Source organism: Diceros bicornis, chromosome 5 (genome assembly GCF_020826845.1).
Source record: "Diceros bicornis minor isolate mBicDic1 chromosome 5, mDicBic1.mat.cur, whole genome shotgun sequence".
Classification (NCBI taxonomy): Eukaryota; Metazoa; Chordata; class Mammalia; order Perissodactyla; family Rhinocerotidae; genus Diceros; species Diceros bicornis.
The window spans coordinates 10,794,483-10,807,440 of NC_080744.1; the positions used below are offsets into that span (position 1 = coordinate 10,794,483).

General features: G+C 36.3%; 1 protein-coding gene across 1 annotated transcript in view; it reads left to right on the top strand.

Moving 5' to 3' along the window:
- FBXO33 (F-box protein 33) overlaps positions 1–6,107 on the top strand; it is a 33,383-nt gene extending 27,276 nt beyond the window's left edge. The window contains exons 2-4 of the mRNA XM_058540675.1: positions 1,251–1,361; positions 1,914–2,599; positions 4,061–6,107. Coding sequence (XP_058396658.1) covers positions 1,251–1,361; positions 1,914–2,599; positions 4,061–4,332 — 1,069 coding nt within the window. The 3' untranslated portion in view covers positions 4,333–6,107. The remainder of the gene's footprint in view (positions 1–1,250; positions 1,362–1,913; positions 2,600–4,060) is intronic.
- Positions 6,108–12,958: the final 6,851 nt, after the last annotated feature.

A 12,958-nucleotide genomic window follows, 5' to 3' on the forward strand; every position in this document is an offset into this window, starting at 1 on the left:
ACAGCCTCATTTCATTTTATGTTCACTGTCTCTGTACTCTGGATGCCTTTCAGTGTCTCAAGCTCACTTTGCTTTCTTGAACTTCAGGGGATCTGCACATGCTTTTCCTTTTCCTGTAACACCCTCTGCTCACCCTCCTCCGGGTTAACTCCCATGTATCCTTAAGATCACGTTTTAATTGATTTATTTAGCGAAGCCTTCTCTGACTTACACAGGGTCAGATACCTCCATTATATGTGGCACCATATGCTTGAACTTCACGGCACGTGATCACTGGCATGTCTTCGATAGCATGCACAGTGCCTTGCACATAGTAAGCTCTCGGAATATTTGGTTGAATAAATAAATGAATTAATGATTATTCTTCAAGCTAAATTTTAGAATCATCAGGCTTTTTAGTGAAACTAAGGTTATTAATTTGGGAAAATGTGACATACTATCAAGAAATATTATTTTTCATTCACTTAAATCTTCTTTTATCACTCTTGTGGATTATACATTTCTTATTAAAGTTATCCCTAAGTTTTGTATTATAAATGGAATCTCTAGTTGGTTATTATTGGCATTTAGGGGTTTTTTATCTTGATCCAGTTATTAGTTTTCTCTATTTAGAATTTTACTATTAGAAAAGTATATTTTGTAACTAAAATTATCTAAAACTGAAAGATTTTTATATAGTTTTTTACCTCTCTTGATCATAAACTATACATTTGATCATAAACTGAGGAAGGTTCTCTAGATTTTAGTCAAAGGATATTTCTTACTGAGAAGCTATCTTTAGGGCAGTGCTGCCCCCGCCTCCTTGAGCATTTAACTTATTGACTAAGTTAACTGGTTTGGGAAATTTTTATGTTATAATAACATCTTTATAAAACTTAGAACTTATAAACTTCTTTCATATGTCATTTTGTTACTTATTCATCCTTAAACCCTTTAAGGTAGGTATTATTATTACTGATAAATAATTGAATCCCAGGGGCATTAAGAAGACTTTTCTGTGGTCATTAAAATATTGAGTTCTTGAACTAATCATTAAACCCCAATCCTCATGCTTTAAGGCTTATGCTGTTTCTCCTGTATCACGTTGCTTTTCATTGTATGTGAAAAGCAATCTGAAAGTACTTAATTGGATTCTAAGTGAGTAATAAGGTAGAAACTTTTCTAGAATATCCTGTCTGCGTATTTTTATTTTTAATATTTATATTTTTATATATTAATTACTTAATCATTTTAAATTACTTTTCTTATAGGAACCTCCAGAAGTTTAGTCTTTTTGGAGACATAAGTGTTCTACAACAGCAAGGAAGTTTGTCAAATACATACCTCAGCAAGGTGGACCCTGATGGCAAAAAAATTAAACAGTAAGTTATATAGTTAGAGAAAAGGAGTTTATGTTAATAATAATTGTGTTTTTTTCTGAGAAATTATAAGATACAATCAGAAGAGTAATGATATTTTTTTCTGTAAAGAACGTATGTCCAGGAAATGTCTTAACTGTGAAATACAGTGATCAATATATGCCATTCTAGCTAATAAATCCTTAAGACAAATCGAAGAATTTGCTGGGTTAATTATTGCTATTTAAAACTGTTATTTCCCTGCTTTCCTTTGCTATAACATAAATTGTATATCATCAGTCTTTTCTACCCTACTGGTATAAAATGCTGCTTTCCTTGGATAAAGAACATATTTTTATATGTTTAATATATCTATATATTTAATACATCTTCATCATTATATTTTAATGTGAATTTTAGTGGTGTTTATGATAATACTTGTGAGTTGGCTAGAAATTAACTGAAAGAAAATGTATCTCAACATTGCATTCCATTTCCTTGCCTTTTTTCAAAAGTCAGTATTAAGATTAGAGCAAAATGTTAACAGGATTGTTGTGGCATGTGTTTTCCTTACAGAATTCAGCAGCTGTTTGAAGAAATACTGAGTAATAGTAGGCAACTGAAATGGCTGTCCTGTGGGTTTATGCTGGAAATAGTAACCCCAACATCACTGTCATCTCTCCCAAACTCTATTGCCAACACCATGGAGCACCTGAGTTTACTGGACAACAATATTCCTGGTAACAGCACCCTTATCACCGCAGTCGAACTGGAGCGATTTGTGAACTTGCGCTCACTTGCCCTGGATTTCTGTGACTTTACAGCTGAGATGGCAAGAGTCTTAACCGATAGCAACCATGTGCCTTTACAGCGACTGTCTCTCCTAGTCCACAATGTTTCCGTGATGCACAAGTCTCTGGACAACATGCCGAATGATGAGCATTGGAAAGCCTTGTCACGAAAGAGCACCAGCCTTCGGGTGTATATAATGGCTTTTGATATCAAGAGTGAAGATATGTTAAAGATTCTGAAACCTAGTATGCCACTAGAGAGGATTCATTTTGACAGCTACATCACTTGTGTTTCAGGGGCTGTTGTTGATCTTATATCCAGGCAGTATGACAGGTTCCTCACTCATTTTATATTAATGAATGATGTGATTGACACGTCTGGTTTTCCAGATCTTAGTGACAACCGAAATGAAGATCCATTGGTTTTGTTAGCATGGAGGTGCACAAAGCTCTCTCTTCTGGCAATTCATGGTAGGTGATTTTTGCCCACTATAATTTGATACTGACATTACACCTAAAACATTTTCTACCAAAAAAAGATAGCATTGACATTTATAGTATCAACAAATCTTTTAACAAGTTGATATTCAGATTTTTATACCTTTCAGCATTTATAAGATATACCACTTACAAGTGGAGAGTTATATTTCTGCCCCAAGTGTTCTGCTCTGGCTTCTGTATTACTTTTTTCTTCCATCTTGTGATTGAGGGTATTTCACAAAAATTATATTTGAAAACAATTTATCTGTCTAACAAACATGCATAACTACCTGCAATAGATATATTTCTTCCTCTGATCACAAGATCTCTTAAAAACATAATACAGAAGGAAGAGAAAGTATGCTTTCTTTCATTCTTGCTGCCTCATCTTCTAGATTCTAGGTATCAACATATTAATTTTGTATGACATTTTTTAAATGATGGTTCCATTGATTGGTATATGTTTTTTTCTTATTGGCATCTTTCATCTTAATGTGACCTCTCCTCATTTGGAGAGGCAGTTGCTAGTCTGACAAGTTAGAAGAACATTTTACTTGCTTTTCTGGAATTTATGGGACATTTACAGAATACAAAATAGAAAGTCTGTATTAACATCTTCAACTCTCTTTATTAGCTCTGTTTCATTATTTTTGAAATTAATTTTTTAGCCTGTATTTGAGTGTGGGAAAGTGTGTGTGCTTTACAAGTTTTGCTTTATAATTTGACCAGACATCAGAGGTAGTAGCAAAGAATAGGTCAATACTGAAGGTAATAAGTAAAATGGAGACTTTTTATAGGATAAAGAAATGTCAGGTTATTTAAAAGTTAATTTAAGCCAGTCTTTTTAAAGCTTTTTTCTTCTTTTAAGTAATAAGATGTTAGATACAGCTAAAGCCTCTCCATCCATTCCCCTTTATTCCTTCCCAGAGGTAACCAATATTCTGAAGTTAGTACGTATCATTCCCATGACTATTTTGTACTTTACATATTTGCTACTGACAATTAACAATTTATATTTAAAGTCTAAAGTGTCAGTTCATAACTTTGGACTGTGAAGCATCATAGGAGATAATTTTTTACTAATGAAAAATACCGGTTTAATATGTATGAAATAAAAATTTGTTCTCTGATACATCACTGTCCAAAGCTATAAAATTATACTTTAAACTGTAAATGTCTTCAGTTTTACTAAATGCAGTGATATCAGAATAGGCTTACAGTGCCTACCAATTCACCACCCACAGTGATGTTCTTAGAGTCAATATCAAACTTCTAATATTTTTTTCTTCCTGGGCTAAACAATCATACTTCCTTTTCCAATCTGAATATATTTTTAAAGTTAAAGGACCAAAGTGGTAAGTAAGATGCAAATTTGTGGAAAAGACTAACTTATCAAATAGGCAAAATAAAATGCAGGGAAATGACAGTGTCTGTCTTGTGCTTGTGTTTAAGGTTACACAGTGTGGGCGCACAACCTCATTGCCATTGCTCGTCTTCGTGGCTCTGATCTAAAAGTACTTGAAGTCACCGAAGAAAGCATTGATTTTGACCAAGGTGAACTGGCCGACCAGGATGTGGATCCAGTGCATAACCTTATTGAGCAGGTATCCCTGGGCCTGGGTCAGCCTTGGCACGCAGTCATGGACATCGAATCACTCAGTGTCTTCACTGAACCAAATCGTCATTTTTACAGAGAGATGCAAAGCTTCAGCGAAGACATTTAGCTTTTTTTAAATGTACAATTCCTGTGGTTACATATGCAAGTAGGGTCCTATTATGTTTTTTTTTCAGTAGTGTGAATTAATCCCTTTGTGCTGTGTTTAATCAGTATTAGCTTTATAGGATTATATATGTATATTCTACTTCTTGATCAAAGAACGTAGTCGGGTATTGGTTTAGAAGTTCAAAGTGACAATGTATAGGGCTTTCACGGTTAATGGACTTGTTACCAAACCTTAAGGATATACAACCGAAGGTTGTCTGAGGTTGCTGGCTAACTTTATTTTTCACTGAGTTACTCTGCCTTTTTGATGTTTTTATTCTTTATGCGTCAGAGTTCAGAACTCAGGAGCCAAAATATTTTTATACATATATAGATATATATCCGTAGCCTGGTGAATTTGTATGCAATGCACTGCATTCATGCATTCTGATAGCATTTCAATAATTTTTATTTGAAATGGAAGAAGGGAAGATAATATGATCCCAAATGAATTGTCTTTAACAGAAAAGCCAAGACTTCAACTTTTATTACATATATAATAGTTGATATCACCAATTACCATTCTGAATTTTGTATAGTACTAGGTTAGAACATTGCTTAATCCTTTTTTTTCAAATGCATTTACATAAATATGAATACTCAAATTGTTGGATTTTTTTAAACTATATCTGACATAATTTTTTTCATCAATTACATTACACATTCAAGTTAGCTTTTTAGCCCAGATTTCAAATAGTGGAGGAAAAAAGAAACTATATTCCAGGGTAAAACCTCCTTTATAAAAGAAAATCATAAAACAGAGTTGTAAACACACATGCTTGCAAACATTAGTCGTGAAATCCCTAGCAACAAGTCACTGGATTTTTCTCTGTCAGCGCGCGTGTCAGCTGCCAAAGAATAGACTTAACTGAAGAAGTGCCCACATGCTGGCAGGGGCCAGCCCACTCTGGCCAGCCAGATACTGCTAGATTGTAATATTTAAGGTCGAATTTCGACCTGTGGTACACAGCTGTGCTGTGGCTCAGTCAGCAACCTCAGAACTCTGAAAAAACAAAACAAAAAAAAGAAAAAAAAACCATGCACCTGTTTCACTGTGAATAGTGAATGTAAAGGAAAGAAAGGAGAAACTGAAAGCTTGTTCTATCACAGGTATGAGCTGCTATGATACATGAAGAACATTCCATGAAGTATGTTTTAAAACCTTGTTATATCTGAGAGGCTTTAAAAGCCGATTTAACTGTTTCAGGGCAACCGCGGTACAGACGTGGTCTCTGTGAGACTTCCACCTGACCCAGTTTTAAGTGGTACGAATGTTGTGCATTTAATGTTAAAGGACAGTCTGCAATAATAAAGTAAGTAGCCAACGTGGGTGCCCAGCAGTGCTGAGACCTGGCTGCTCTATCGTAAGCTTTGGAAACACAATTTATGCAACAGATGTCCAGATATGATTCTATTTATGGAAAAAGTTTATATGTATTTTACAAATGGTTTTACCATCTTATATTAAAATGACCTTTTGACAGGTGTGCACTGTTTTGTCTCCAGTGAGCACATACCATGCGGATTTTATATGTACATCAGTAGTGTGAATCCACTGGCACAGTGTGTGTAAATGCCAGATGTGGTGAGATTTTATCTTATAAATGTGATCAGATAAAATAACTCCTGACAGAAACTGTAAGGAAACCAGCTGAATGTTTGACCTGATGACTGATGTTGTATGGTTTATGTTAAATGTATATTCTTTTAATCAATGAATAAAGCATTAAAAAGTGATCATTGTAATATATTTTTTTATATATGAAGCATGAAGACTTTTAGTGTTAAATAAACTGCAGTAATCCTTTTATTGTGTATAATCATGTTAGCTCATATTGTAACCTGGTGCAGCAAAGCTTAAATTTGGGAATATATCATAAAAAATCAGGCTGAATAGTTTGGAGGGTTTTAAATTTTTCTTTGGAACTCACTTTGGCAAAAATAAAAGAGTAAAAGCAAACAATAGACTGATTAGCACAAAATCCAAGTGTATTGTGCATTTAGAATACATTATTGATATGGTAAAATTTGTTATAGACTATAGGAATTGCTTATTTTTAAAAATTCCTATACTGGATGCAAAAATACTTCCATATGCCAGTATTAAATAGTTCATAAACCCCTATGTATTTCTTTAGTTTGGCTTTGTAATCTCCATTCTTGGTTGTCAAGACAAACGGCTGTCATTTATGAGAAAGAAAATGGTTTCTGTCTTCCATCTTTCCTTCCTTAATCATTCCAGACAGCACCTCATCCTGGAATAATCTGGTGTTCACAAGGAACTGTCATCACACCTACTGCTTCCTTATTTCCTGGACACATCTAACTCACTTGAGTGAATCAAAGTGTTTATGTGTTTGAAATACCAAAATAGCACCCAAAATGTATGAAAAAAAGAAAGTGTATTGATATATAGTGAAAAGCACACAAGTGGAGGTTGGTGTCAGAAAGCACTACACCAGGAGGCTCGACATCCGTTTTCTGCTCTGAGCTCTGACGCTCCCTTGAGCTTCAGTTTCCTCTGTGAATGTGGGGTTGGGTGTGGTCATCTAAAACACTGATTCTTCACTGAGAGTTCAACTGTTGTTAGCCTAACAGCCTATACACATATACAAGATCATCTTTGAACAAACGTATTAAATAAAATATTTTTAAAACGTAGCTTGCTAAACTCTATGAAATTTACCTATCTAAAATTACTTTCCCATTTCCCCCGCCACCCCAGGAATATAGAGTGAGTTAGGGAGTCAGTAGGGTGGGGCTTGGGAAGGGCAGTGTGCTTATGGCTGAACACGTAGATTCAGAAACCAACTTGCTTGGGGCTTATAGATGAATCAGACTGGATCCTTATGAAGCCAGTAACATAAAATGGGTCTTATGGAGTAACACAAGCAGGGGTGAATCATATCCAATGAGCACAGCACATTGTCTGTATCACTGCCTCCCAACCTTCTTCATGTCCTGACACATATAGAAAATATTGTACAGCTGACTGGAAGGAATTGGAGCAAAAAAAAAAAATCATTGTGTTCTTTATTATATAATTAACGAGAAAATAAAAAGCAAAGGATTGGGGAAAATACTGAATTCATATAGAACTTTTAAATAAAAGCTTGTCAAATATTTTAACTGATAACCTCTTAAAAATTTTAATATTGTCACCAATGAGAAACACCCCACAAATAGGTGATAATTTTTAAACCATTTTTTCACAACCATTCAAAAACGTATGCAGCTGAAATTAAGAAATCCAATAGCTCTAAATCTAATGGTAAATGTGATGGTGAGATTTCTTGTAATGTGAATTAATTTCAAATTCAAGTGATTATTTCATTACAAGTATTTTAAAATAATGATAAATCTCTAATTTGTAGTCTGCTGCACAAGTTTAGCCACCACTGAGCGCACACATCAGCCACCAACAGAGAAGTATCTGATTGATATGAAGTAAATTAGAGGCCTGCAGGGGGCCCTCCTCCCCACCTCCAGTGCCCAGCCCCCTCACACCTAACCAGCTACATCTGGGGCTTCACACCTGGGCTTCCCACCTGCTCTTTGGATACCTGGAACATACTTCTCTCATAGCGTCATAGACTCCATTGTCCATGATGGACAGTGGAGCTCTCTGCATCTGGCAGGGGAGTAGTGAGTGCCTGAGTTTGCTCTCTGTCCAGGAGCTCTGTCTCAGACCCAGCTCCACCCTAGCTGCTCTCCAAGAAGAAACTGAAAGCATCAGAGGCAACCAGCCGGGGCTCCGGCCACTCTAGAACTCGAGGAGCCTGGAAGGGCGCCTCTCCAGTACAATCTACCAGCTAACATGGGTTGGTGGTTCTGGGAAAAAATGGAAGGTGTATTGTGAATAAATTTTGACTTGAATCATCCTTCCTTTCTGAAAGATGAAAAAACATTAAACAAATGACGGCAAGATAATACCAAGTGTTGGCAAGGAAGAGAGAAACCTGACAGCTGGAACTTGAATCCACTTTAAAGAGCAAATTTGCAGTATCTTGTGAAGTTGAAGTTGCCCATGCCCTATGAGCCAGCGATTTCACTTCTTGATGTGTTCTCTAACACCATGTCTTTGATCTTTTTTGTTTTCACAGTCCCTAAAAATCCTGAAGGAATTTTGAAAAACCATGTACTCCTTTGCACATTTTTAAGTTAAACATATAAAATTGGTCATAATCTTACCAGATATAAACATTAACAATTTAAAGTGAACTGTAAACATCTTTTTAAAAAATGTATATAACAGGATCTAAATGCCATAGTAATTCAATACCTACTACCATCCATCCATTTAAAAAATGCAATAAGCTCTTGAACATTTGGAAATTTTACATCATTCATCTTCCTCCTTAAACTTACATATTGTATCAGTTATCAATGTATTGCCCCCGCTCTGAATGCACCTTCAATATCTGCTCTCCAATAAACAAACTCCTTTAAGTAGTGCACCTTTAAAGTCAGACAATGCGCAGTTTTCTCAGTAAGCGCCATGGGGACAAGGCAGAAGGAGGAGGCTCTCCTGTAGTTCCTGGCAGGCCATGGCAGGCAGCCTGGTGTGAAGACCAGGGATGGGGCCTGCCCCAGGCAAGGGCCTAGACTAGGTCCCTCTGCGACCTTGCAGCCTCGGTCTAACCTTCCTTCAGCTCTGTTGACACAGAAACCAGAGCTGCGGCACGACCCACTTGCTTTGAAGGCCTTTGAAGGCCCAGGTGCCTCCTGCACTGGCACCTGGACTCCCCCTGCCTGCCCTGAGCAGCCTGAGTGCTGCCCTGTGATCCCGAGGGTCACACGTGGGGCTGCCGCTGTCCAGCCCACCCCCTGGCTCTGAAGCCTCCCCCATCTCTGGCACCCGGACCCGCACTGCATACCCACACCACTCACTGCTGTTCGCCCACTCCCCGCCTGCACTCTGGATGGTGCCTCAGCATCTCCAGACCAGCTCAGGTCTGCTCTCCTGGGGGCTGAATCACACCTTCACAAGGAGGGCCAAACCCCTTCCAGCTTGTCCTACCGAGTGCCCTTCCTCAGCCCCAAGGGGCCATGTAGAGTTTCTTCACTTCTTCTAATTACTCTTTATCATAGTTAATAATTCTTTCTATTAAACTTTCCCTGTTGAAACTACTGTGTGGTTTGTCTCTTCATCTGACCCAGGCTGCTCAATATACTCTTTCCCACTATCCCACAGCTTTTTATCCAAATGTAACATACTTTTGTTAGAGTCTTTCATTGATTACTCATATATTTTCTGCAACAAAAATATGTAGAATTTAAAAAGCATAATTTTTTTCTTATAAGACTATGTTAAAATCCTTTCTCTTAGATTTAGTTTTTATACATGTTGATTGATCAAAAATAAATATTATAAATTTAAATTAGTATAAAGAATAAACTTATTAGAACCGTATTTCTTAATGAAATGGATGAAACTGAGTCTTTTTTTCCCCGGTTAGTTCCCTCTCCATGGGTGAATATTACTTGTTCCTGGAATGAGTCAGATCCAGCATCAATTCTATTCCTATTTTTCATTTTGATAAACACATGTGCTAAAAAATCTTTTTCACATAAATAAGTAGATAGGAAGAGAAAGAGTTTTATTATAGCAATGTCACTCATTCTTTGAACTCCTGAGCTTATAGGACCAAAAAAACACACTCACCTACCATCAAAAATTATTCTAGATAAGTTAATTGGTCAAAAGCAATCAGAATTACTCACTTCCTCAGCACTAACACCAATATTTCAGACTTCTCTTTGGAGCTCCAGAGTTGTACACCTTAGCATGATGCATCCTGGTAAGATTAGAACTGAGCGAAAGGGATGTGTTCCTTTTGCAACATGGGGGAAAAAAAATTGCAAAACGGAGGGTAGGAAAGGAGAACCTATATCTTCTTACTAAGTTCATCCTTGGGCAGAACAGCTTTGGGAAAGAATACACGTGGAAGGTGAAATTCTGTGAATTTCCCTAAAAACATACCTGCATACTGGCTTGGAAATTCTTTGCATACTCCAAGGGGATGTACCCCAGTCTGAAAACTACAGCTCTAGAGAACTATTGCTTACGTGACAAAGAAACACTAGGATGCTTATTTCCACATTATTCGTAATGAAAAATCAGCAGCAAGCTAATGTCCATCAATAACAGAATGAATTTACTGTGGCATATCCACAGTGGAATACTATACAGTGGTCAAAATGAACTAAGTAAACCTACATTTATTATCATGGATGAGTCTCAAATAATGTTGAGTGAAAAAAGCCAATTTTTTTTTTTTTTGGTGAGGAAGATCGGCCCTGAGCTAACATCTGCCAATCCTCCTCTTTTTGCTGAGGAAGACTGGCCCTGGGCTAACATCCATGCCCTTCTTCCTCTACTTTATATGGGACGCCACCACAGCATGGCGTGACAAGCGGTGCGTCGGTGTGCGCCCAGGATCCAAACCGGCGAACCCTGGGCCTGCAGCAGAGCACATGCACTTAACCGCTGCACCACCGGGCTGGCCCCGAAATAATCTTAAGCCATTTGTGGACGAACTTCAAACAGCCTTACACACCCCTGTAAAAAGCTTGAAATACACGGCAATGACAAATATTTGTAATGACCCTGAATCAACAGGAAAATACATTATCTTCAAAGTATCTGTGTAATATGTCAATGGAACATTTAACACATTTTAGAAATATTTTCACAAAAGATAGAAAACTTTGTGTTTAAAAGAATGGACTTGAGTCAATCAAGAAATATTCACTTAAGTGAAATTTTCTGAGAAAACCCTGGATAAATTAGCTAAGAAACATGACTAGCAGGTACTGAATATTACTGTGTGCCAAGCACTACTTTAACCACTTCACAAGAGAGTATTTTATTTAACTCTCACAGCAACCCTGCAGCACGTACCCTCCCCATTTCACATATGAGAAAACTGAGGCACAGAAAGGTTAAGACTCTTGTCCAAGGTCATAAAACTAGTAAGTGGTCGAGCAGGATTTGGACCCAGATGATAGGACCCCTATACTATCCTACCTCCAGCCTGCCACTCTTAAATACTACAACCAGACTCTTATTAGGCAGTAATACTGTTTTTCAACTAAGATTTTCAAATGTAAAGATATTAAATTTTAAAGTTCCATACTCTCCATGTACTCGTATTCTTGCTGTATTCCTTGAATTGTGTTAACTGTCCTTGGTATGTTTTAGTGTGTGTGTGTGTGTCTATCACCAATTCTATTGAATCATAAAGCAACAGAATGATCATGTAGGTATATGAATTGATGTCTAACCCAGAGTGTTTTTATGTGTGTGTGAAGACACATTGAAAATGTAAATGCACTATATAATCTATGTAATTTTATTCTATTCTAACTTTTAATGAGAAAAATTATACAGTCGGTATATGGTTAGCCTACCTACTGGCAAGAGACAGTCAAGGTAACTGTAAAATTAGATTAGTCACTACCTTGTAATTGTAATTATTTCTGGAACCTAAGAACTTGACTTACCTGGGACAATACATTGTTAGTGATTTTCAAGTGACTGGAATATATATAATCTTGGTCCTTTATAAACATCATTTTAGCTATGTTTCTGGATCCAACAAATGGAGAAAATTTTTAAAAGACTAGTTGATCAAGTTGCAGTTTTGTGAACATATTATTAGCTGACTTGATCATGTTTTCCACTAAATTAACAAAATCAAGAGACTATTTTGGCACCTTGTAATCCACGGGGTCATTAAATTAACAGATCCAAAATTTCCAGACCTAGGTAGTTACCTGACTCCTTTTGCCAAAATAAGGAAATTAAATTCTCTTTTGATCTTAGTGGATTCTTTGATAATATTTCCTATTATACTAATAAGTATAATTTTATTAAAATATCAACTGGATAGTTAAGTGAGAATTTAAGATTTCTTTATATAGATTTCAAGACTAAAATAAAACAGATACTCTAAGAGCAAACTATTTCAAAATATAAAGTTAACATAAATATGTCATAATTTGAAAAGCAATCAAAAAGGACTTGAACGTAAGTTCAGAGAAAATGAATTATCTTTGGTTGAAATAAACATAATTCAAAATGACAAGTTCCAACAAATAACTGGTAATAAAAATTTAAAGCACTATTTATATCATTTCTAAATAAAGGAGAGTCAAGATAATTATGGTTTAATAAAATAACATATCCCCAAAATTAGAATAACAAAGTGGAAATAGAGGGAAGGTACCTCAATGTAATAAAGGCCATATACGGCAAGCCCACAGCTAACATCATACTCAACAGCAAAAAGCTGAAAGCTTTTCCTCAAAGATCAGGAGTATGACAATGGTGCCCACACTCACCACTTCTATCCAACATTGTACTGGAAGTCCTAGCCAGAGCAATTAGGCAAGAAAAAGAAATAAAAAGCATCCAAAATCAGAAAGGAAGAATACTCTATTTGCATATGACATGATATTATATATAGTAAAAGACTGCACCAAAAAACTGTTAGAAATAAGAATGAATTCAGTAAAGTTGCAGGATACAAAATTAACATACAAAAATCAGTTGCATTGCTAAATACTGACAATGACCTATCTGA